Source organism: Physella acuta, unplaced genomic scaffold, assembly GCF_028476545.2.
Source record: "Physella acuta isolate Inbredline_101_S28 unplaced genomic scaffold, ASM2847654v3 ptg001128l, whole genome shotgun sequence".
NCBI lineage: Eukaryota > Metazoa > Mollusca > Gastropoda > Physidae > Physella > Physella acuta.
In genome coordinates, this window is record NW_026732645.1 from 43,654 (window position 1) to 67,182 (window position 23,529).

General features: G+C 39.3%; 1 protein-coding gene across 1 annotated transcript in view; it reads left to right on the forward strand.

Moving 5' to 3' along the window:
* The window catches only part of LOC131956116 (arrestin domain-containing protein 3), a gene marked incomplete at its 5' end in the record, with an annotated part of 65,753 nt that overhangs the window by 36,252 nt on the left and 5,972 nt on the right, over positions 1-23,529 (forward strand). The window contains 3 exon segments of the mRNA XM_059320540.1: positions 9,132-9,242; positions 9,936-10,177; positions 14,461-14,643. Of these exon segments, the coding sequence (XP_059176523.1) occupies positions 9,132-9,242; positions 9,936-10,177; positions 14,461-14,643 (536 nt within the window).

The following is a 23,529-nucleotide window of genomic DNA, read 5'->3' on the forward strand; positions in this document are numbered from 1 at the left end:
AATGTTTAATATGCAAGTTTTGGTCAGTATCGTTGTCATAGCTTCGTCCACATGCTACCACTGGTCAAGTTTGTATTCTCTACGTGTGATAGATCATTGTTATATTGTGACTTTCTAAGTTATTTTTTTTTTCATTCAGTCGATCGACGGATCTTGTTTTATATTCACCAGTATCTACTAACAAAATGCTCCCCCTCCCCCCCCCCCCCACCTACCCCCCCCCCCCCCACACACACCCACATCTCCTAACTGTTTGTGTGGGAGGACAACCTGTAGGTTCACCGGTGTAAATATTTAAATTGTGTTCCAACCTACTTAACGACGTTAGTATCATTATTGTACTAGTTGGAGAGTCTCTCGGGTGGTCAAGACAGGGTCAAGTACTTGACTAACAAGTGTCCAGTTCCTCGCATGGAGAAAATCCCTTCAGCCACGTTGTTCTAATGGTCACCTGATACGTGGGTTGACCACTCGGCGCGACGTGGACACTAGCCTAGATGTAAACATCTTCCCCGTCTTGTGTACATGATAATTAAATATTTTAACCTGAAACCTTCTAATTACTTTGTTTTTTTTAGTCTGGAGAAAAGTGCTGATAATTAATGTTGTGTCGCCAAATCGGATAATTAATGTGGTGTGGTCAAGTAATTAATTTATAAAACGTGTGTTTCTGCTCAGAAGTTTTTTTGCTAAGTATGTGGTTTTTGTCCTTGACGTCTACAAGAATTTTTTCCGTGAGGTCAGCTAATTAATCCGAACCGCGAGGTCAACTAATTAATCACCACCGTGAAATTTAATCACAACCGTGAAAATTAATAACATCTAATCATGTATGATATTTCTAATTAATTATAACTTTTTAGTTTGATTCTGTGATGTTTTATTTTACATTTTGAAAATGTTATTTGAAAAGTTGTGTAATTTCGTCGGGTAGTGTTGAACCGCTGACCTTTTATGCCAGTGTGAGTGATTTTTTTTTTTAGGTAGGACATGAAAGATGAGATATTAGTCACACCTACACACCCACCTTGACTGCTGACGCCCCTGTTTGTGGTTTTATGGTACGACATTAGTCACGCCTACACATCTACCTTGCCTGTTGACGCCCCTGTTTGTGGTTTTAAGTTAGGACCAAAAAGATACGACATTAGTCACACCTACACACATGTTGACCGTTGACGCCCCTGTTCGTGGTTTTAAGGTAGGACCAAAAATATACGACATTAGTCACACCTACACACCCACCTTGACGCCCCTGTGTGAGGTGTGTGAAGCAGGACTTGACATCTAGGGTGGTTACTGCCCAAGTACTTTGCCATTTACCTTGTTTTTTGGGGGCGTACTCACGCCTAGATAGATGTTTGAATCAAACACTTTCTCTTGGTCCCTATAACCAAAGCACCCCCCCCCCTTTCTCTCTCTTATCCAGGTACCGTTTGTCACTACACCTACAGGATCAAAACACCCCCAGTAGTTGTGACGTCATGCTCTAATCTCTAACCCCGCCAGGTTAGCCCCCTTTGTATCCAGCACCCCGACATAGGTTACCTCCCCTTTTATCTCACCACCCTCGCCACCAGGCTACCTCCCTTTTATCTCACCACCCTCCGCCACGTGCACGGGAACCCACCTCCAATCTCCGGCACCTGTCCCTGATACGACTCACCTGTCGCCTCACCTTTGGCTCCCACAGTCAATCAGTGAATCATCTCTAACTAGTTGCGCTAAATTCTTCGCGGTACAGGTTGTCTTCTGCGTGCTGGAGTCATCGGCGACTTGCCGTCTAAGGCGGATAACTCACCAAGGCCAGCAACTCCCGACCAAGGTCGGAAACTTCCACAAAGACCGACAATTTCCAAGGCCGATAACTCACCAAGGCCGTAAATTCCCCCAAGGCCGATAACTCACCAAGGCCGTAAATTCCCCCAAGGCCGATAACTCACCAAGGCCATCTACTCCATATCTAGGCCAGCAACTCCCTACCAAGGCCGGCAACCACTCACCATTAACGTTTTACAACTCAAATCATCCAACCACCTATAGTAGCAATCATTGCTCACCTACACCTTGCCACTGTTGAGCAAATGTATCCGTCTTTTTATTACACATAAAATCTTTGTCCTAATAAAAGACAAAAAAACGCCTAACTAAATATGTTATTTTCCCACAAATATTTTAACACTTAACTTCAACTCTACCTAATGAAATCAAACTGCTGCTTCGTTTAAAACTCTGAACATAATACACGCCTAATCAAACTTTAATGGGGGCCCAATCCAAATCTTACCTGAATAAATTTAAAACTTGCCCGAGAAAAATTAAACCTTACCCATTTCTACCCTAAACATAACCCAAACTATCCTAAACCTCCCCTCACTAAACCTAATCAAATCAAATTACCCTAACCCAACCTAATCTGTAATATTGCCATCAAACCTTAAATTCTATCCAACCAAACCTAAACCTTTACCCAGACAAATCTATATCTTGTCCAACCAAGTTACCAAAGTAAACTTAAACCTTACACAACCAAACCTTAAGTTACCCAACCAAGCCTAAAATCCTGCCCAAACAGACTTGACATTACTAAACTTTGCTTGTCCAATTGTTTATTTCACCAACATCGTAACTAACCGCAAATCTCTTTAGCAAGAAATCTGGTTTCTGTAATGAAATCTGTGATGTTGGTCAAATCGATTTTACATCTCCCTCTCTTCCCTTCTCTTTCTCCTTCTCTTTCCTGTTTGTGCATCTCTCCCTCTCTTTCTCTCTCTCCCCCTCCCCGTGCATATGTTTTCTGCATTGAAAGCCAAATGACCCGGGGCTAGGTAATTTCCGTTCCATTACACTCATTTTTCCTGTCGTTTTTTTTATTTATATAATTCCCGTTCTGCCCCAAGTAACTCGACGCAATCGTTTACTTTTATAATTCCCATTCTGCCGAAAGCGATTTCACACACTCGTTTGGTCTTATAAATGTTGTTCTGTCTATGGTTATTTCTCACTGATGCTTACATTTTATAATGTTCGAACAGCGTGACGAATTGTGACCATGACGTAATATGATTTTCTCCATTGAACCGAAACATTAAATTCGAGATTATGTAAAAATTCTCCTTGTGTGACGAAGGTGCAATTCTCTTTTTTTCCATCGTCACCAAAACTGTTACAGGTTAATTGGCTAATTGTTATAGTCGGTCGAGTTTTGATAACAGCTGCTGTGTTTTAATGTAATTGTCCCATTTACACTTGAGTGTCGAGAAGATACAATACAGTCAGGATCGACCAGGCGACAAGAATACGACCAGGTCCGAACAGGCGACAAGAAACGGTCTGGTCCGAACAGGCGACAGAATACGACCTGGTTCGAACAAAAGAACCATCAGTTCTGTTGAACTGATGGCTCAACATTTAAATTATTTTCATCGCCAGGCCATAAAATCAGGCCGTGGCGAAAATTAATGCATTAACGTTTTATGAAGACATTAATTAAATTTTATTTCTTCGGGCGTAAATTTTCGAACGTTGTCCAAAAAAAATTTTAAAATCCATATCGTAAATGCTTTTTTTAAAAATTAAAATCATTTTTCTATCGTTTTCGTCATTTAATTACTATAAGTTGCATTTATTCTTAAAGAATTTTAGTCAAATCATCTTTTGTTCTTAAAATCTAATAATTAGCATACTTTTTAAAATGTTACACTGAAACAATGCATTGTATTTTCGCATCCAGTTTATTCCAGAAACTCTAGTATAAGTAACCAGTTTATCACAGAATCCCAGGAATTACTAACCAGTTTATTCCAGAGACTCTAGTATAAGTAACCAGTTTATTCCAGAAACTCTAGTATAAGTAACCAGTTTATTCCAGAAACTCTAGTATAAGTAACCAGTTTATTCCAGAAACTCTAGTATAAGTAACCAGTTTATCACAGAATCCCAGGAATTACTAACCAGTTTATTCCAGAAACTCTAGTATAAGTAACCAGTTTATTCCAGAAACTCTAGTATAAGTAACCAGTTTATTCCAGAAACTCTAGTATAAGTAACCAGTTTATTCCAGAAACTCTAGTATAAGTAACCAGTTTATTCCAGAAACTCTAGTATAAGTAACCAGTTTATTCCCAGGAACTACTAACCAGTTTATCACAGAAACCCAAGCATTTTAACGCCACCTGAAATTCTGCATCCGATATTCCTATATTCTATTTATTCTTATATTTATTTATATTTTTTTTTTTTGGACAGTACGTAGAAAAATAAATACTTTTTTTTTTCTGAAATGAAACCAAAAAATTAATTGAAACAGTTGGGATCTTCGAAAAACACGTGTCATTAAGAATGAGTGGCTTGCACTTTTAGGCTAAAGTTGGGAGATAACAAAATCTGTTTGCTGGGTGTTTTTTTTTTTTTTTTTTTTTTTTTTTTTTTTTTTGGTGTTGTTTCTTTTTCGGTGTCGACGCTTATCAAGATAGATTTTAATAAGATTGAATTTTGATCCTGAAATTTTCTTTGTTGACTTTGTCCTTATTCAGACTTTTTAAATGACAGGTCAGTGTTTCTGTACGCTGATTTTGTAAAGCTACGATCAAAAGTTGTACTGAATACTGCCTGAATTTTTTTTTTAAATCTGGGCTACATTAAATTGGATCCGTTTCTTTGGCCGTGACTTCAATTAAATGCTTGATTAAATTTACATTTTTACATGAATTTTAAATTACGGTTTAAATTTTTTTTTCTTTCAATGTTGTTATTTTAAACACTTGAATGATCGATTAGAGGTGTTCATGCGGTACGTTATTAAACTATTAAGGGATGATGTTGATTGGAACACCATTAACGATGGTGTTCATGCGGTGCGCTTTTAAAGAATTATGTGGATATGGTACGTCATTGGAGATCATGATTTATTCTTTAGAAATTGTGTTTCATCGAAATGTATTGTATAAAAAAAATTTTATTACTTAAACGGTTTCAAAATCTTGAGAGCAAGTCAAAATCGGTATTAGTAAATGCCTTAGTTCAGTCCTACATAAGTATACTAGTCCTAGACCCGAGTTACGAACGGAATTTTAAAAAAAAACAGCAAAGCACATCACACTATAACACCACTAAACACTATCTTCAATATCAACAACTGATCATTTTCTGAGCATATCCTTTGTTTTTTTTTTGGTCCTATTGCCTTATGCCATTTCTTTTTGTGTTCCAATGTTCTGTCTAGACACGTCTTGTAGCCTGTGAGTTATTTAAAATGTTGACAGACAACCGCGACACTCCTGGTACAAAGCAGTCTAGAAAGTTTCGACCAAGTCAGATCTACCTCCTCACATACGTATTAAAGTGGCAGAATTTTATCACCTGTAAACTTCTCGATACGGCAAACAATTTTCTCATACCTGTGCTCAGCGGGATTGAATGGACGGGGGATGGTTGTGGGATGGTACTGGGGGGTGGGGGTGATAGTTCGAGTATCTTATTGTGGGGAGGGTGGGGGTGATAGTTCTAGTATCGTAATGTGGGGATGGTGGGGGTAGTTTACGGATCGTACTGTGGGGAGGGGGTAGTTGTGATCGTTCTGTGTGTGTGGGGGGAGAGGTTAGTTGGGATCGACCATCGTACAGTGAGGGGCGGGGTTAATCGGGATCGTACAGTGAGGGGAGGGGTTAATCGTACTTGGGGAGGAAAGGTTAGTTCTGGGATCGTACTGTGGGGGGGGGGGGGGGAGGAGCTCTGAAATCGTTGGGAGGGGATCGTAGGGGAGGAGTGATAGTTTTGTAATCATTCTGTGGGGGTGGAGGGCTCTGGGATCGTACTGTCTGGGTGGGGGGGGGGGGCGGTGTTCTGCTATCGCAGTGGTGGGTTGGGTGGGGGTGTTAGTTCTGTGATCGTACTAGGGGTGGAGACTCTAGGATCGTACTGTTGTGGGGGATGGGAGTGTAAGTTCTTTTATCTTAGTGAGGATTGATAATTCTGGGATCGTCCTGGGGGGGGGGGGGGATATTTCTAGGAACGGACGTGGACTGGGGGGGGGGGGGGGACTGATAGTTTGGAATCGCACTTGGGGCCGGACAATAGTTCTAGGATCGTGCCCTATCTTATCAGTCAGGAAACAAACGCTTGATACTCAGTTCTCTAAGACAAGCCGCGGGCGAGGATATAAATAAATAAATAAAAAAATTTTATGAAACGCCGGCTTCAGCGATAAAATAAATAAACAGATAGCTATAAAAGAACAGCAGTGGTGTATGTTATTTCTCTGTTTGTGTTGTGTTTTTTTTTTCAGTTTTTCTCGATTGAGTTTTTTTGTGCCGTCTTTTTTCTTGTTTTATTGACTACCATTAACACGTACATCATACACAAGCGGCCATGTTTAGGTCATCTTAACCACAAGCAGTTGTCATGGTAGCAGTCTAATAGTAATCCTATGCGGCCCAGTCTTACTTAATATGTTACATACAACTTCATGGAATCACCATATCGGCCCATAGGTAGTCGCGTGCTATCCACTGGTAATTATATGGATTCCATTGGTGGTAAAGCTATGCTACATACAATTTTAAAAATACCCAAAAAAATACATACGAAACTATGCAAATTACCAAAAGCATATACTGCCCGGTGTGAAATGAGATACCCCGCCTCTCTCTCTCTCTCTGCCTCTCTCTCTCTCTCTCACACACACACACACACACACGTTGCACCTCGAACTTGCTAGAGCCTAAAATATGAGGCTGGGATGCTGATCTTGAGATTTTGTTTCCTCGTGCATCTCCGTTTTTTTTTTTTTTTATTTCTGTTTGGTTTTTGTTTTAATTATAAAAAAAAATATTAATTAAATTTTCTTTTATCGATGGCAAACTGATATGATCGGTTTGAAGAGGTCAAATATTAAATTCGACTCCGGTGCTACGTCTCGCCTCGAGTTGACGGAAAACCTCATTACTGAAAGAGCTGTCGACTGATGTATACAGGCGTCAAGACTGACTAAACAAAATATAAACTTCTCATTTTGTAATGGATGGTGACAATTACATACAACATCCCATGTTTTTAGACTTCTCATTTTGTACTGGACTGTGACAATTACATACAACATCCCATATTTTTAGAACTGAATTAATCATAAAGTTTATTGCTAACTACCAATACCAGCATTGACAACTACAACTACATGGAACATTTTGTTTTGGGTAGTTTACATACTTGCTCGTATAAACATCTGTCACGGAATACTATTGTAGTTCTCCATCTTGTAACCATAGTGGTGACTGTGTTTTTTGTCCATCTCCCGCATGAAGCTTGTAGCCTATATAAAATATAAAATTACTTTTATCTGGTGTTTAATGTAACTTGAATCTTATGTATTGTGTTAAGTACAAAATTACTAAGATATAATCAACCTAGGGTAGGCTATCTTGGGTTTTGATGTATTGTGTGGGTAGGTTATCCTGGGTTTTGTTGTACTAGCCAAATTAACACATGCAACCTTCAGATACTCATGTTACAAAACCCTTCAGATACCTAGCTGTGAAATACTACCGACATACATCAGATTCCTAGCTATATAAGATACACTCTACACCAGATTCCTTGCTATATAAGACACACTCTACACCAGATTCCTTGCTATATAAGACACACTCTACACCAGATTTCTAACTATATAAAAACACTTACTAGATTACTAGCTACATAAGACACACTCAGATTCCCAGCTATAAGCCAAACTCTACATCAGGTTTCATGGTAGATCACACTCTGAGTACATCAGATTCGGCTAATTAATTAATTCTTTCTGTAAGCGTTTGATGAAAGATAAAACTAGTCATTAAGATGTTTCTCCCCACGCACACGTACATTCTTATATTTACCCCGTGTGGGAACTTTATCTCAAAACACTATTATTTTTGCTCCGTGTGGGAATCCTATCTCGATGCATTCTTATATTTGCCCCATGTGGGAACCTCGTCTTGTGACTCGAATTTCTGCAACAGGTGACGGTTAATTTATCACAGGTAGTGCGAACATGGAATACCTGTAGGTGAGTGGGGTGGGTGTTATCGGCCCGTGGGGGGGGGGGGATTATTCCTCGTGTCACGTGACTAGTAAGTAGATCAATCAAATCCGGATGATTCAGCAGGTTTTTATAGTCAGGTGTAGGATCACCTCAGTCATTCTTACCTGGGTAGGTGTCGTCTCACCTCGGTCTTACCTGAGTCACTTGAGGTAAATGTTTATGGAGGAATGAAACGGGAAGTTACACTGGGCTGTCTGGTGGGCCCCCCCCCCACCCCCCCCCCCCCCCCGGGGAGGGGATCAAGATTATAGCCCATCACCTGAAGCAGGAGCTGCAGTGATAAATAGAACATTAAACTTGTTAGCCTCGGTCTAATAGCTGGTCGGGGGGGGGGGGGGGTACGATGGAGTAAGTTTCATAGCTAGTGATATCGGGGGTGGGGGGTTCTACTGAGATCAGACATGGGAGTTGAATACTACTTAATCTTCATTTTTTTATTATCCTTTCATTTTTATTTTTTTAAAATACGGTATCTTTAATAGTGCTTGGAAGAAATTACAGGGGACTTTGAAATTAATAGGTTGTATTTTTGAAAATCTCTCCGCTCAAGAAATCAATAATCCACGCAAGATTTGACTATTACGATTTTGGAAAATTGGTTTAAAAAAATAATGAGTGAGCTTGTAGTATTATTTTCCCTTTTATTGTTGGATAGTTAGAAACGGTACGTGTTTAACTCATTTAATTAAACTTCTTCTTTTCTGCTTTGTTCTTAATTTTAATATAGAAAGGTGTATCCTCCAACATGATTCAGTATTACGTGTCAACATATGCGCCATAAGACCGTTGACTCCTACTTCAGCCTGCTTTTCTTTCTGTATTAGCCTCCACAGCTTGCAATTATTTGATTTTGGAGTTGTCTCTCCTAGATCGGTTGCTTCCCCTAGCTAACGAACCTCATCTGCTTGAGGACACGAACAAGGGACTTTTAGAGTTAGCAACACTTAAGTTTTCCTACCCGACCACTCGTCCCATAATCAAATGAGCTAATGTAACAAAACAAAAACAACAAAAATCTATTTTTAGCTAAACGCGTGATATTTTGTTTCAGGCATCTGTCTGGAGGCGATTGGGGAAGCTAAAGTGGAATGGATGACGTCAAGTGACATCCAGAACTCTGATGAGGAGATCTTTAATCATACATCCGTTTTACCGATCAAAGGTGAGCTTTGGATTAGATCTTTAATCATACATCTGTTCTACCAATCAAAGGTGAGCTTTGGATTAGATCTTTAATCATACATCCGTTCTACCAATCAAAGGTGAGCTTTGGATTAGATCTTTAATCATACATCCGTTCTACCAATCAAAGGTGAGCTTTGGATTAGATCTTTAATCATACATCCGTTCTACCAATCAAAGGTGAGCTTTGGATTAGATCTTTAATCATACATCCGTTCTACCGATCAAAGGTGAGCTTTTGGAATGTTCGATCTTTGGCTCAATGAAGAACTTGGTATTCTTAAAATAATCAGACAACACTGGTTTTATTTTGTTGGACAACATTTCTCTCCAACTATTCAGTCAACACCAAACCTCAGCAACAATTCAACCAATATATCTCCCTAACAATTACACGAATATATCTCCCCAACAATTACACGAATATATCTCCCCAACAATTACACGAATATATCTCCCCAACATTTCCACCAACACCAAATCTCCCCAAACATTCCAACACCAATTCTCCTCAACCCTTCCATCAACATATCTCCCCTAACACTCAATCAACATGTCTCCCCAACAATCCCACCATCTCCCTAACAGTTCCACTACCATGTCTCTCACTACTCCTCACAAATAAGACAACCCTATCACCCCCCAATTCAAACTTTGACCTCTCACCCAACAGGTGAGAAGCAGATCAACGATGAAGGAGTCCTCCACTCAGGCTCCCACTACTTCCCCTTTGAGTTCACCCTCCCCCAGCGGCTGCCGTCGTCGTTCAAGGGCAAACATGGCCGCCTGCGGTACTATGTGCGCATGTCCGTGTACTCCCAGGGCGTGTTTCCGCAATCAGGGCCCCACACGGAGAGGACGAGCAAGTTCGCCGTCATAGGATCGCTGGACCTCAACAACGAGCCTGATGCCTCGGTGAGTTGACCGCTAGTGGACAGTGTGGCCGGATGTGGACAGTGTGGCCGGATGTGGACAGTGTGGTTGCAGGTGTAGAGTGTGGCCGGATGTGGACAGTGTGGCCGGATGTGGACAGTGTGGTTGCAGGTGTAGAGTGTGGCCGGATGTGGACAGTGTGGCCGGATGTGGACAGTGTGGCCGGATGTGGACAGTGTGGTTGCAGGTGTAGAGTGTGGCCGGATGTGGACAGTGTGGCCGGATGTGGACAGTGTGGCCGGATGTAGACAGTGTGGCCGGATGTGGACTATGTGGTTGTACGGTTTGGCCGGATGTTGACAGTGGGTGTACGGTGTGGCCAGATGTTGACAGTGTGGCCGAATGTGGACAGTGGCCGGATGTGGACAGTGTGGGTGTACGGTGTGGCGAGATGTGGACAGTGTGGGTGTACGGTGTGGCCGGATGTTGGCAGTGGGTGGACAGTGGCCAGATGTTAACAATGTGACGATATGACAACACATGTACACAGATAGGAGGTGGACGCTGTAAGCGCATGATAAAAAAAAATTATTTCATGTTTCACAAAAAGCGTCCCAAAGTCACTACTTTAAACAAACATTTATTCATAATATCCGTGATACTTCTGTCACCTCCGTGTCCGAATTTTGGTACAAAACATCATACCGTTGAGACTCTCTGTTCTCCTTCTTCCGCTGACATCAGAGCAGATCAATCTACATTACACGCCACCGCCTTGTATTACCTAATGTTTCTGCCCAGAACCTTTCTTGTCCGGCATTTCCGCCTGCTTCTCTGTATGATAGTTTCATTTCCGCTTTGAAGTCGGCACATCAAAGGGTTAATAAAATGATGTATGTATTGATTAACAAAATATGCTCGCAGGGCTCTCACTGACGATCGGGCTGCTGTTGATTATGGCGGGATTGTCTGTGTATACTCCTGTGTTTTGTTCTGTTATCTTAATGTTTGTTTTTTCTTTTATTTGTGTGATGTTGTCCCGAGTTGTATTTGATCAGTGTGGGGTGAATTAGTAGCTCTTCGGTTGATGGAGGGAATCATGTAAAGTTTTTTTTTTAATTGTGGAGGGCCTACACTTGTGGAGGGATTTGGGGGAGACTTTATAGGGAGAAGTGGGGGAGGCTTTATAGGGAGAAGTTGGGGAGACTTTATAGGGAGAAGGGGGGGGGGGGGCTTTATACAATTTATACGGAGAAATGGGGGAGGCTTTAATACAATTTATAGGGAGAAGTGGGGGAGGCTTTATACAATTTATACGGAGAAATGGGGGAGGCTTTAATACAATTTATAGGGAGAAATGGGGGAGGTTTTATACAATTTATAGGGAGAAATGGGGGAGGCTTTATAGGGAGAAATGGGGGAGACTTTATACAATTTATAGGGAGAAGTGGGGGAGGCTTTATAGGGAGAAATGGGGGAGACTTTATACAATTTATAGGGAGAAGTGGGGGAGGCTTTATACAATTTATAGGGAGAAGTGGGGGAGACTTTATAGGGAGAAGGTGGATGGGGCTTCTGTGTAAAGATAGTGAGACTTTTTATATGTTTTTATAGCATCATACCGGTTGGCTGATCATTATTTTTTTACATACACAAAAGCCGTATTTTGGGATTTTTAGATGCTGGGGTACCTTACATATTATAAATTTTAAAACTATGTTTTTAAAAATGAAGTTATTGTTTGACACATTTTTATAATTAACATTTTTATTCGTTTTAATTTTTTTTTAATGTTGGTGGTTTCTCAATGGGCGGTAAAAATTATCGATTTGTTTCCTCAACATATTGGTCGTCTCAATCAGAAAAAAAATATGATTGGCTATTTTATCACCGCTGCTTTTATTTTTGTGCAGTAAGCCTATCTCCCTGCAAGCTAAATATTTAGATTCATGGCATTTGAATGGGATTTTTTTTCACGCGGAGTGCTTCTGTGTGGTAAAAATAAAAATTGTATTAATATCAATACTTCAGTAGGGCTTGCATTATCGGTAATTCCAATTCGTTTTTTCTGTGATAAAAAAAATATTTTTAAAAAAAATCAGTGGGCCTACTTAAGTTTACTTTATCTGTAAATCCAATATATTCAATCTCTTTGATAAAAATAAGAAAATTATTCAAAATCAATACTTCAGTGCATAGGATCGTTAATTCTCATACATTTCTTAATTTTATTATAGTTTAATAATATTCAATATAAATTATGTTTAAACTACGTCGAATATTTATTAACTCATAAGCAGTGTTTCTTCCAGACACTTTTTTTCCGGGGGGGGGGGGGTGGGGGCGGTCACTGTTAAAAGTATATATTTTCTATATAAATTCCATTTCGTTGGGGGGGGGGGCACACTTTCTTCGGGGGAGGGGGGCACCCCTGAAGAGATGCCTTGAAGAAACTCTGCTCACAAGATCAAATGTATGTTTAAATAAAAACAACACTGCAACAACAAAAAACCTAATATTTAGACTAGAGTGCAACTGTGGCCATTGTACGATAAAATTTGATTTCACAAGCTACACGGTCGAGATTTGCAACATCGGAGTGGTTTTTTTTTTCAAAAAATTTCTTTAATTCAATAATTTTGTTTTCAAACTTTTCGATCCGAGTTTTTATTTGCAATAAATTTCGTCGTCTGAAATATCAAGTTGCCCTAAATCTCGTCAGCGCGGGTTTGAATTCACGTTAAATTGGCTTTTGCGTCTTCTCAATGAAATGGAACGTTTTATTTTTCATCTCATGATAAAATTTTCATTTTTTCAAATTTGATTTTAGTTTTTTTTATTCGATTATATTTTTGTTTTTCCAAATCTAAAAGGGATTTTAAATCTTTATTTAAATTTGAAATACGTTTTTAAAATAATTTATCTCGTTTTTTTATTTTCTATTTTTTTTTGTTGTTTACCCCATAAATTGTTGAGTGTTGGCAGAAGGCTGATACATCACGGGCACAAAACTCTTCGCCCCGACGATTATTAACAGAAATTAACGTATGCATTTCTTCTCATTTTTACTCCATTTTGATGGGGGGATATTTTCTTAAAAAATCGTCTGTTTTCTTTTCCCTTCACCAATTCACTGCGAAGAAATCTCCATTTAAATATTGTTGACCAACTCGTCTTGCTCTTTTTCTGGGCTGAAAATTTTCTTTGCGCTCCCAAGGCAGAAGTCACTTAAGAGCTTTTGACGTCATTGGATATCCGGTCTGGTTTCAGTGGGACTTGGGCCACTTCTGTTGGAGTTGTCCTACTTGGCGCTTCACGTTACGTCTGTCTGAAGTAATATACAAGTATAACAATAGATGACGTGGCTCTTTGATATAAGGGTCGCGAGAAGTGGCTTGTTTGTTTTATGTCAAGACTTGGAATCTACATTTGAATGAGTCCGTTACAGAATTTCATCAAAGTGCTGGGTAGGTCTTATCTGGGTACATCGTTTGTGGGTAGATGATATATGGGCAGAGAATATCTGGGTAGATGATATCTGGGCAGTAAATATCAATACAAGTCTTTGTTATTCATGAGCAGCGGGTTTCATCAAGTATTTTGTTGAGAACTTTCATTTAGGCTTCTCCCTCTCTCCCCCCCCCCCCCACACACACACACTCTGACGAAATTGAAATATACATACAAAATATATACTTAAACCGCCACTGACCCTCCCTCCGAAAGTTTCAAGTGCCCTCCCTTGAAGAAAAATGTCTGAAAGAAACTGATTCCTATTTGGACTTTGGGTGGGTTGCTCAAGATATTAAAAAAAAGCAAGAATAATCAAGATATATTATCATTTAACTAACGTTGTTTAAGTGTTAAGCGTTGCTTTAATCAATGAAAAAGAAAAACCGCTAATCCCATTGAAATAAAAATTATGCATATATGTGTGCGTGTGTGTGTGTTTTTCTAAAATTGCGAGCATACTTTAAAAGTTTGATGTCAGTTGTGTATCACGACTTAATTAAACTGATCTAGCTGATAGCTTGTGACATCGGTGTATATTTAGCTACCGAAAAACTCCGTAGCTACCGAAAAACTCCGTAGCTACCGAAAACTCCGGAACTATAGAAAAACACTGTACCCACCGAAAAACTCTGGAGCTATAGAGAATCACTGTAGCTACCGAAAAACTCCGGAGCTATAGAAAAACACCGTAGTTACCGAAAAACTCCGGAGCTATAGAAAAACACCGTAGTTACCGAAAAACTCCGTAGCTACCGAAATTCTCCGAATCCAACACAAGACGTGATGTACGTTATTTTGTTTTCCTCTGTCAGCTCCCCGTGGAGAACGACACGTTCGAGGCCGTGGGCTCCTGGTGCTGTATAGCCGGCACCGTGACGGCCATGCTCAAGCTGGACCGCAAGGGCTACACCATTAAAGAGGCCATACCTGTCTACGCCGAGATAAAAAACTTGAGTGCCAGGAGAATAGCTTCAACACAGGTGTCACTCATACAGGTGAGTTCAGTGGCGTCTGCCTCTTTAGGATAATGTACGTTCTTCTCTGTACACTTAGAATAATGTACGTTCTTCTCTATACACTTTCGCTGGTTCAAATGATATCGCCTACACATTTTTATAGATGTATAAACATCACTACCGACAATTTTATTGAAGACTAATCAACGCTATGTAATGTACTTGTCTGTGTAGAAAGAATGGGGAAGTTTTTTATCATGTAAACAAGCTGTAAACACCTCAATGTTACGGTCAGATATTACTTGATATGGACCCTCCACCTCTGTTGTACCCCACTGACCATTGAAACGCTGTATTCGTTAAGACAGCTTAGAATTGAGCCACCCCTGTCCTGACACAGCCCATGAAATCACGTGGTCTGTTCCAGTACATCTCCCCATTGAACCTGCCCATCCAGCTCCAAAATTTTCTACTCCATTTTTTTTTCTTAGTGTGATGTCTGCAAATTTTAAAAAAATGTAAACCCTTTTCCCTGGGCTTCTGGTACCTTGTGACCGGTCACTCTGGTACCGTGTGACTGGTCACTCTGGTACCGTTTGACCGGTCACTGTGGTACCATGTGACCGGTCAATTGTATACAACATGACCGGTCAAACAAAGTGACCGGTCACCTTTGTACAACGTGACCAGACACTCTTGCACAGCTTGTGTGGATTCTTTAAAACAGCTACACCTTGTAAATTCCCCACCAGTGTGCACTGACTTTGATACATTATGATAAGCGGCATATCTTCAACTTTTTTAAAAACCATCCTAATTAATTAAAGCTGTTAAAAGTAATTAGCTAGCGCCGAGGTCACTCGGTACTTAGGCCAAAAATAAAAAACTTTAATTGAGACACATAAACTGTGCGCCGGAAGTCGCGTGACGTCACCAGCTTTTGTAGGGGCTGCTGAGGGCGCCACACTTATCCCCGTCGGGATTACGCAGCGGCTGGAGAAAAAAGATCAGTGGAAGACGAGGCTAAGGCGAGTGACCGAGTTCCCGTGCGGCTGGATAATGAAATAGTAATGAAAGATTAATGAGGAGTCGAGTGTGCTTCGTTTGAGCTCCACCAAGGTCGTCATTGTCGGAGCTAAGCCGCCACACAGGTTGAAACTCTAGGCAGACTTCAGAAAGTTACATTAGATTTTAGGAATTCTAGGCAGACTTTAGATAGTTGCATCGGAATTTAGGAATTCTGGGCAGGCTTCAGATAGTTGCATCGGAATTTAGGAATTCTGGGCAGACTTTAGATAGTTGCATCGGAACTTAGGAATCCTGGGTAGACTTATGATAGTTACATCTAAATTTCGGAATTCTGGGCAGACTTTAGATAGTTGCATCGGAACTTAGGAATCCTGGGTAGACTTATGATAGTTACATCTAAATTTCGGAATTCTGGGCATATTTTAAATATTTAAAACAGAATTTTAAAAACTCCAGACAGAATTCAAGTAGTTACAACGTTTTGAGAAAATCCTAGCAGAATTCAGATATTAACATCGGAATTTATGAGCTCTGGGCAGATTTCAAATATTTACGTCGCAATATAAAACATCTAAGCAGACTTCAGTTACAACTCGGAGCCTCTGAGCAGACTTCAAATATTTACAAAAGGATTTAGAAACTTTGAAATTTTTCGATCTGTTTTGATTGCTTGATAAGACTGTGTTTATTATTATTTTAAAAAATCACATAAATATTATTGGTTTCATTACTTTCTCGTATATACGTAGTATAGAGAAAGTATTGTAATCGTGCAAAAAAAAAAATCGAGATTTTTACAAATCTCGACGTTTTACACCTCACTGATACGGAAAAACATAATTTTGCAATCTTGTCCGTATGTCTGTGTGTGTGTGTGTCTGTCCGTGTGTGTGTCTGTGTGTAAACACGATAACTTGAGTACCGTTACAGCTAGGTTGATGAAATTTCATATATAAGTATTTTATCAAAATCGTAGATCCGTATCAACTTTTGAGCGATTTCCGATAACCGGAAGTGGTACTTTTCCTACTTTGAATTTTTCAAAAGCCTATAACTTGAGTACTATTTCAGATAGATAAATGAAATTTCACATGTAAGTAAAAGATCTAATTCTCTACCTTCTGTTAAATTTTGAGTAATTTCCGTTGACTGGAAGTAGTAATTTACGCTACTTCCGATTTCTCAAAAAACTAATGTAAATTTTTAAAGTACTAATAATATTGCGCACTATTATACGCGTTTTTATTCGGCGTTTGCTTGGTGCGCAATGTTTTTTTTATGAGATTCTATTCTATTTTTAAAAGTTTAAGTATTTACAATGGATTAAAAATCATAACTATATCCCCAGTTACCATCCCCTGTTGTTTTATATAAGAACTAGGCATACTGCCTAGCTTCGCTTAGGTTTTCAAAAACATTTGATAATTTGAATACTAATTAATTGGTGATGGATGAGGTGTGGAGTGCTTAAATTTAAACAGTAATGCTAATTTTAGAGAAGATGTTGTATGTTGTTTAACAATCGCTTTCAGAGCAAAAAGTAGAAAGTACGTAATTCATAACTAAAATGGAATTAGAAATACAGAGGTTCCATTAACAGTATATCTCATAATTTATATTACATTGACTTTAAAAATTAATTTTTTATTTAATTATGATACGCAGCTTAATTAACAACGTATTAGGTTTAAAACAAATGTTATACTTTGTCGTTTTCTGTTTCTGTTTAAAATAGTATACAATTATTTGAAAAATAATTATTAAAAAGGTTACCTCCCTTGAAAATGGACCGAATGACGTATTTTTTTGTTTACTTTTTTTTTAAAACAGTTACTATGCTTATATTAAAAAAATTGATATATGAACATATTTAACGACTACAATGGATTTTTCCGACGTGAATAACGTTTTTTTTGTTACCCTCCAGGGTCAGTCTACGACCTCAAAAAATATTAAGGGGATCGTTCGTCAATTTATTTATATATATCTCATATAAGGAGAATTTCACTCGCGGTCATCTTTTAGCCCTGCTCGAGGGCTTTGAGTCTGACCAACAGTTTTTCCATACGGCCTAGTCAGCTAAAGAAGTATATGCAAAACATTAGCTTGATGTACAGAGGTTAAGTAACCTAAAACTTGTGTTGGAAATTCCCTGTTTTTCCCATAAAATACAAAGATTATATAGGGAAATACGACTGGTCAGTTTTGACCCATTTCCCGATTTTTCCCAGACATGGCAAGTTTTTTTTGACACCCCCAGGCATTCTGCTACCACCTCACAAAATTTCAAGGGGGGTCGTCGGAGGAAATTTGTTTTCGTAATATAGCTCATATAATGAGAATTTCACTCGCGGTCACTTTTTAGCCCTCGTCGAGGGCTTTGAGTCAAACCGACAGTTTTCCCTAAAGGTCAAGCCATTAACCTAAACGTATGCAAAAAATTAGCCAGATATACCGAGTTTAAGTACCCTAAAGTCTGCGTTGAAATGACCCTATGTTTTCCCCATAAAATACAAAGATTATATAGGGAAATACAACTGGTCAGTTTTGACCCCTTTACGAATTTTCCCAGATATGCCGAGTTTTTTTTGACACCCCCTGGCATTCTGCTACCACCTCACAAAATTTCAAGGGGGGTCGTCGGAGGAAATTTTTTTTCGTAATATAGCTCATATAATGAGAATTTCACTCGCGGTCACTTTTTAGCCCTCGTCGAGGGCTTTGAGTCAAATCGACAGTTTTCCCTAAAGGTCAAGCCATTGTTCTAAACGTATGCAAAAAATTAGCCAGATATACCGAGTTTAAGCACCCTAAAGTCTGCGTTGAAATGACCCTATGTTTTCCCCATAAAATACAAAGATTATATAGGGAAATACAACTGGTCAGTTTTGACCCCTTTACGAAGTTTTCCCAGATATGCCGAGTTTTTTGTGACACCCCAAGGCGTTCTCCTATCACCTCACAAAATTGCAAGGGGGGTCGTCGGAGGAAAAATTTTTTCGTAATAGAGCTCATATAAAGAGAATTTCACTCACGGTCACGTTTTAGCCCTCGTCGAGGGCTTTGAGTGAAACCGACAGTTTTCCCTAAAGGTCAAGCCATTTACCTAAGAGCATGCAAAAAATTAGCCAGATGTAAAGACGGTAAGTGCCCTAAAATCCGTTTTGAAATGACCCTCTGTTTTCCCCATAAAATACAAAGATTATATAGGGAAATACGACTGGTCAGTTTTGACCCATTTCCCGATTTTTCCCAGACATGGCAAGTTTTTTATGACACCCCCAGGCATTCTGCTACCACCTCACAAAATTTCAAGGGGGGTCGTCGGAGGAAATTTTTTTTCGTAATATAGCTCATATAATGAGAATTTCACTCGCGGTCACTTTTTAGCCCTCGTCGAGGGCTTTGAGTGTAACCGACAGTTTTCCCTAAAGGTCAAGCCATTGATCTAGGAGCATGCAAAAAATTAGCCAGATATACTGAGCTTAAGTACCCTAAAGTCTGCGTTGAAATGACCCTCTGTTTTTCCCATAAAATACAAAGATTATATAGGGAAATACAACTGGTCAGTTTTGACCGCTTTACGAAGTTTTCCCAGATATGCCGAGTTTTTTGTGACACCCCTAGGTGTTCTTCTACCACCTCACAAAATATCAAGGGGGGTCGTCGGAGGAATTTTTTTTTCGTAATATAGCCCATATAAGGCGCCGGTCAGTCGAGGTCAGTTTTGACCCCCTGTCCGTAGACTTTTCGGCCAACCGTCACCGGCCCTCGTGTTCTATCGCCCCAAGGCACCATCGTGCCAAATTTGACGCGCCTGCGGCGCCGGGAAGTGCCCTATCGGGCACCCGACAACTTTGCTTTATATATATAGATATTCGAGAAAGTTTAGGGGAGATCACTACCGGTTTATTTTTATTTGAAATACTGTAGTACATGAGTTTCAAAGTTATTATTTTTCGTTTTCTTTTTCCGAAAATGATCGTATTTTTTTAGAGGTTCTTAATTTGTTTTCGCCAATGCCAAGACGCAAGAAATGTTTGTTTTTAAAGAACTCGTTGGGTACTATGGTGTTTATTTTAATAACGCCCTAAGTCGCGCCCATTAAAAGAAAGATAAAACAATCAATGAGGTACAACATACCCGCATCCACCTTCTCCCCCACCGACCATCATGTTTAACCTCCACCACCCCATCCTATCCCCCATCAGCTTCTCTTGTTTTGACATCTAGGTCCCGATTTGTCGCCTGCGAATTATTGTTTATCGAAGGGAGACAACCCATATTTTCGGGTTCACTTAGCGCCCCTCGGACATGTTGTGAGCGATTACCAAAGGATAACGTTCCCCCTGACCCCAGCAGGAAACTCGTTTAAACCTCGGATCATCCTTGCTCTCTCGCTGCACACGTCACGCAGCCCGACCCTCGTACAACTCTCGGTATTTAAAAAAAAGTTCTAAACACTGTGTCTATTTACACAAACAGAACACTCGATATTTTTACACCAAACCACAATGCACTTTACCTCAACACGTAACACATTTTAAATTACCTACGTATCCTTGTCAAGTTTGGAAGGAGATGAAAAAAAACATGTTTGTAAGCATGTTTAAGCTGAGGTTTTGCTAAATTCCTGTTTGTAATCATTGTGTCATAAACTAGTTACATTACTTTCCCACTTAAAACACCAGTAAACTGGTCCCGTTGATTTAAAACCCAGTTTTCCTTAACTTGTACTTATTCACACACAAAAATTGGATTTAAATCGTTGAAGTTTCTCTGCTTACCAGAGGGTTACAAATACTTAATTGATTTTCTAAAGAAATATTGAAGTGAAATCTGATAAGTTTTTTTTTAACTACCTAACTATATTTACAAAATAACATTGCATACAAAACAACGTGAAGAGCTAAATATTAAAGCTGTAAGAAACAACATAAGCGGCGCACTCACCACTTGGCTGGTGTTTGAGACGAATTAAGAAACAGGAAGTTGAGTATTTTCCAGCTGGGCTTGGCTTAAGGGGCTTTCATCTACCTCCTTTACAACATACATGCATCCAAACTATTTCTGTTGAGTACAGTTTGTGTAGGGTACAGCTCACGTGCATTCAAACATCCAAACTATTTCTGTTGAGTACAGTTTGTGTAGGCTACAACTCACGTGCACAGAAAACATCCTAACAATTTCTGTTGAGTACAGTTTGTGTAGGGTACAGCTCACGTGCATTCAAACATCCAAACTATTTCTGTTGAGTACAGTTTGTGTAGGCTACAACTCACGTGCATTCAAGCATCCAAACAATTTCTGTTGAGTACAGTTTGTGTTGGAGGCCCGGGTTAGTTCAGTGCAATCTTTTGGAACCGGAAATAAAACAAAAAATAATGTAATTAAAATTTCTTTAATTAATCCGATTATCAGTTTGTTTTCGAGCTTTAACGGCTTTAACAAAAACAATTTTCTCTGGAAAAAAAAGATAGGGGGTGTAAAATAATTATCTTTTAACTTTAAAAAAAATTTAGACATTGATGTTTAAAGATGTTTTTTTTTTAATTGTGAAGGGCATCTACTTAGCTTGACATTGACATTAATTATAGTGTTACCTGAATGTCGGTTGCAACTATTCTCACGTCTGGTGCAACTATTTTCACGTTTGGTGCAACTATTTTCATGCCTGGTGCTATTTTTATGCCTGTTACAACTATTTTCACGTTTGGTGCAACTATTTTCATGTCTTGTGCAACTCCGTGAATATCGTGGTGAAACTTGCCTTTATTCTCGTAGCTTTGCTGGATGAAAACAAGGAACCGAAGATTAACTTTGGATCATGGCTTAGCTTGTAACACACGAACTTAACTCAGTAGTCAATAGCAACACATTGACGTGTTCTTTTGTCATGAGATAGACCCCGTTCTTCTACTGACACAGTACCGATACAGATTTTACTTAGGCTGCCTTTCTCAATAATTTAACTTTTCTTTTTTTAAATTAAGTGGTATCAGCTCAAGAAGCTGAAAACTGGCCTGGCCCATTAAGAAAATCTTAACCCTATGGTGATTTACCACAATAACACTCTGCTCCTCAAACTTTTTGCGTTTCACTTCTGCTCTTTGCTCATTTCATTCACTTCTGCTCCCTGTACATTTCACTTCTGCTTAATCCTACTTCACTTAACTAAAATAATGACGAGAAAAACAAATCTATTAACCACATTGCTGCCATTTAGTTGCCAGATTTTCGCATTTAACCCCTGACCCCTGTTACCACCAATTTAGTAGTAGCAATTTTCTTCACGAGTAACTACATGGGTCATGGTAGCCCCGAGACCCGAGGCGCTAATGGAGGGCAATACTTTGCTTAGTAGGTCTACCTTTGGGTTCGCGCCTGTGTTTAAGGCCTAGATCTACGTCCTACTTAAAATTGAATTAGAAATCTGATCTGTGAAAAGTATGACTTTTTCTTGGGTATGTTGTAGCGTGTAGGGTAAAAAATTGGCAATAAGTGGCTGGAAGTTCAAGAAGCTAAAGTTCTGTAGTTTCATGACTAAATATCTGAAAAGAATAATCTGGGTTACGACATTTGTGGGATTGAGTGTGTCGAGTGCCCAATCATGCCCCTAGTATTGAACTGTATCTAGGCAGACTAGAGGAAGTTTTAAAGACTTGTGAGTTGTATTCAGACGCTCTGCTGCTTGACCACTTCACAACAAAAAGCGGAAGTGGATTTAAATTGAATCGATGCCGACCATAAAATCTCTTAACTCTTCTGTCTGTTTGCCAAAATCTCAAGCGCACTTAAAGGCAATATTCGGAGTACGTAGAAAACAAGTAACTCGACTTTAATGCGATATATAGGAAGTCAAAACATGGACAAATCTGTGGCTGTTTGTGTGTGTGTTTACCTAAAGTACAAACACGTGCTGCAGCCATCACCAAAAGTACGCCGTCAGATCTGCGCTCTCTAGGGCTGTGATATAAACAAGCGGGAAAATTGCTTGTTTTAACGGTAACCGCTTTTTTGTTTTTTACTATCTGTGATGCTGACGTCATTAATTTCATCCCATCAAAAATGCTCAGTGTGGTTCACATACGGGTATTTTCAGTTCTGCTTCCTGCATCACGATATAACTCGTTTTAAAATTATTTCAATCAGTTTTTTTATTCAATTTTATTATCGAACTTCATAAAGCTTCTATTTTTAGCATTACTGTTTTGATATTTTTTTAGGCTATTATTATTTTATGCCAATAATCATTTTCAAGATTGACGGCAATTTTCCGTATGCAGAAGATCGCTTTAATTATATTTTTATGCAGCTGTAGACGAACGCTAATGGGAGAAATGATGCATGGAAAACTACACCAGAACAAAATGTGGACGTAAAGTACAGCCTCTGTATGACGTGACGTCTGCCATAAAAACATTCTGATGCATTACGTGATTGGGCGGAAATAGTTTTTTTAAAATATTTAATTGCAGACGGCATCCATTGTTTCAGGGGGTGGGGGGATAATGACTTGATGAAATGGAATGTTTGACAGTTGTGGGTGGGGGTGGAGAGGAAATTGTTACGCAATTCTCGCAGCAATACGGTCTGCTCTTTGAGAACACAAAAAAAATCGGAAGGTCAATGTTCGTTAATGGACACTACAAGACAAGGGTCAGCAAAATGTGGGTCCACGGGTCGGATAAATGTGGGTCTGAAGCCAAACGTGGCTGTTTTTTTTTTTAATGCTACTCGTTTTAAAAGTTCGAGGAAGTATGACAAAGAAAAATTGCTTTAGATATATAGATATATACATACAGCATTATTTAACAGTAGAAAAAAATAACCCAGTGACTCTTTTGGCCCTGATGGTGAATGGAGAAGAAGAAGTAAAGTTCACCTCTTTATTGA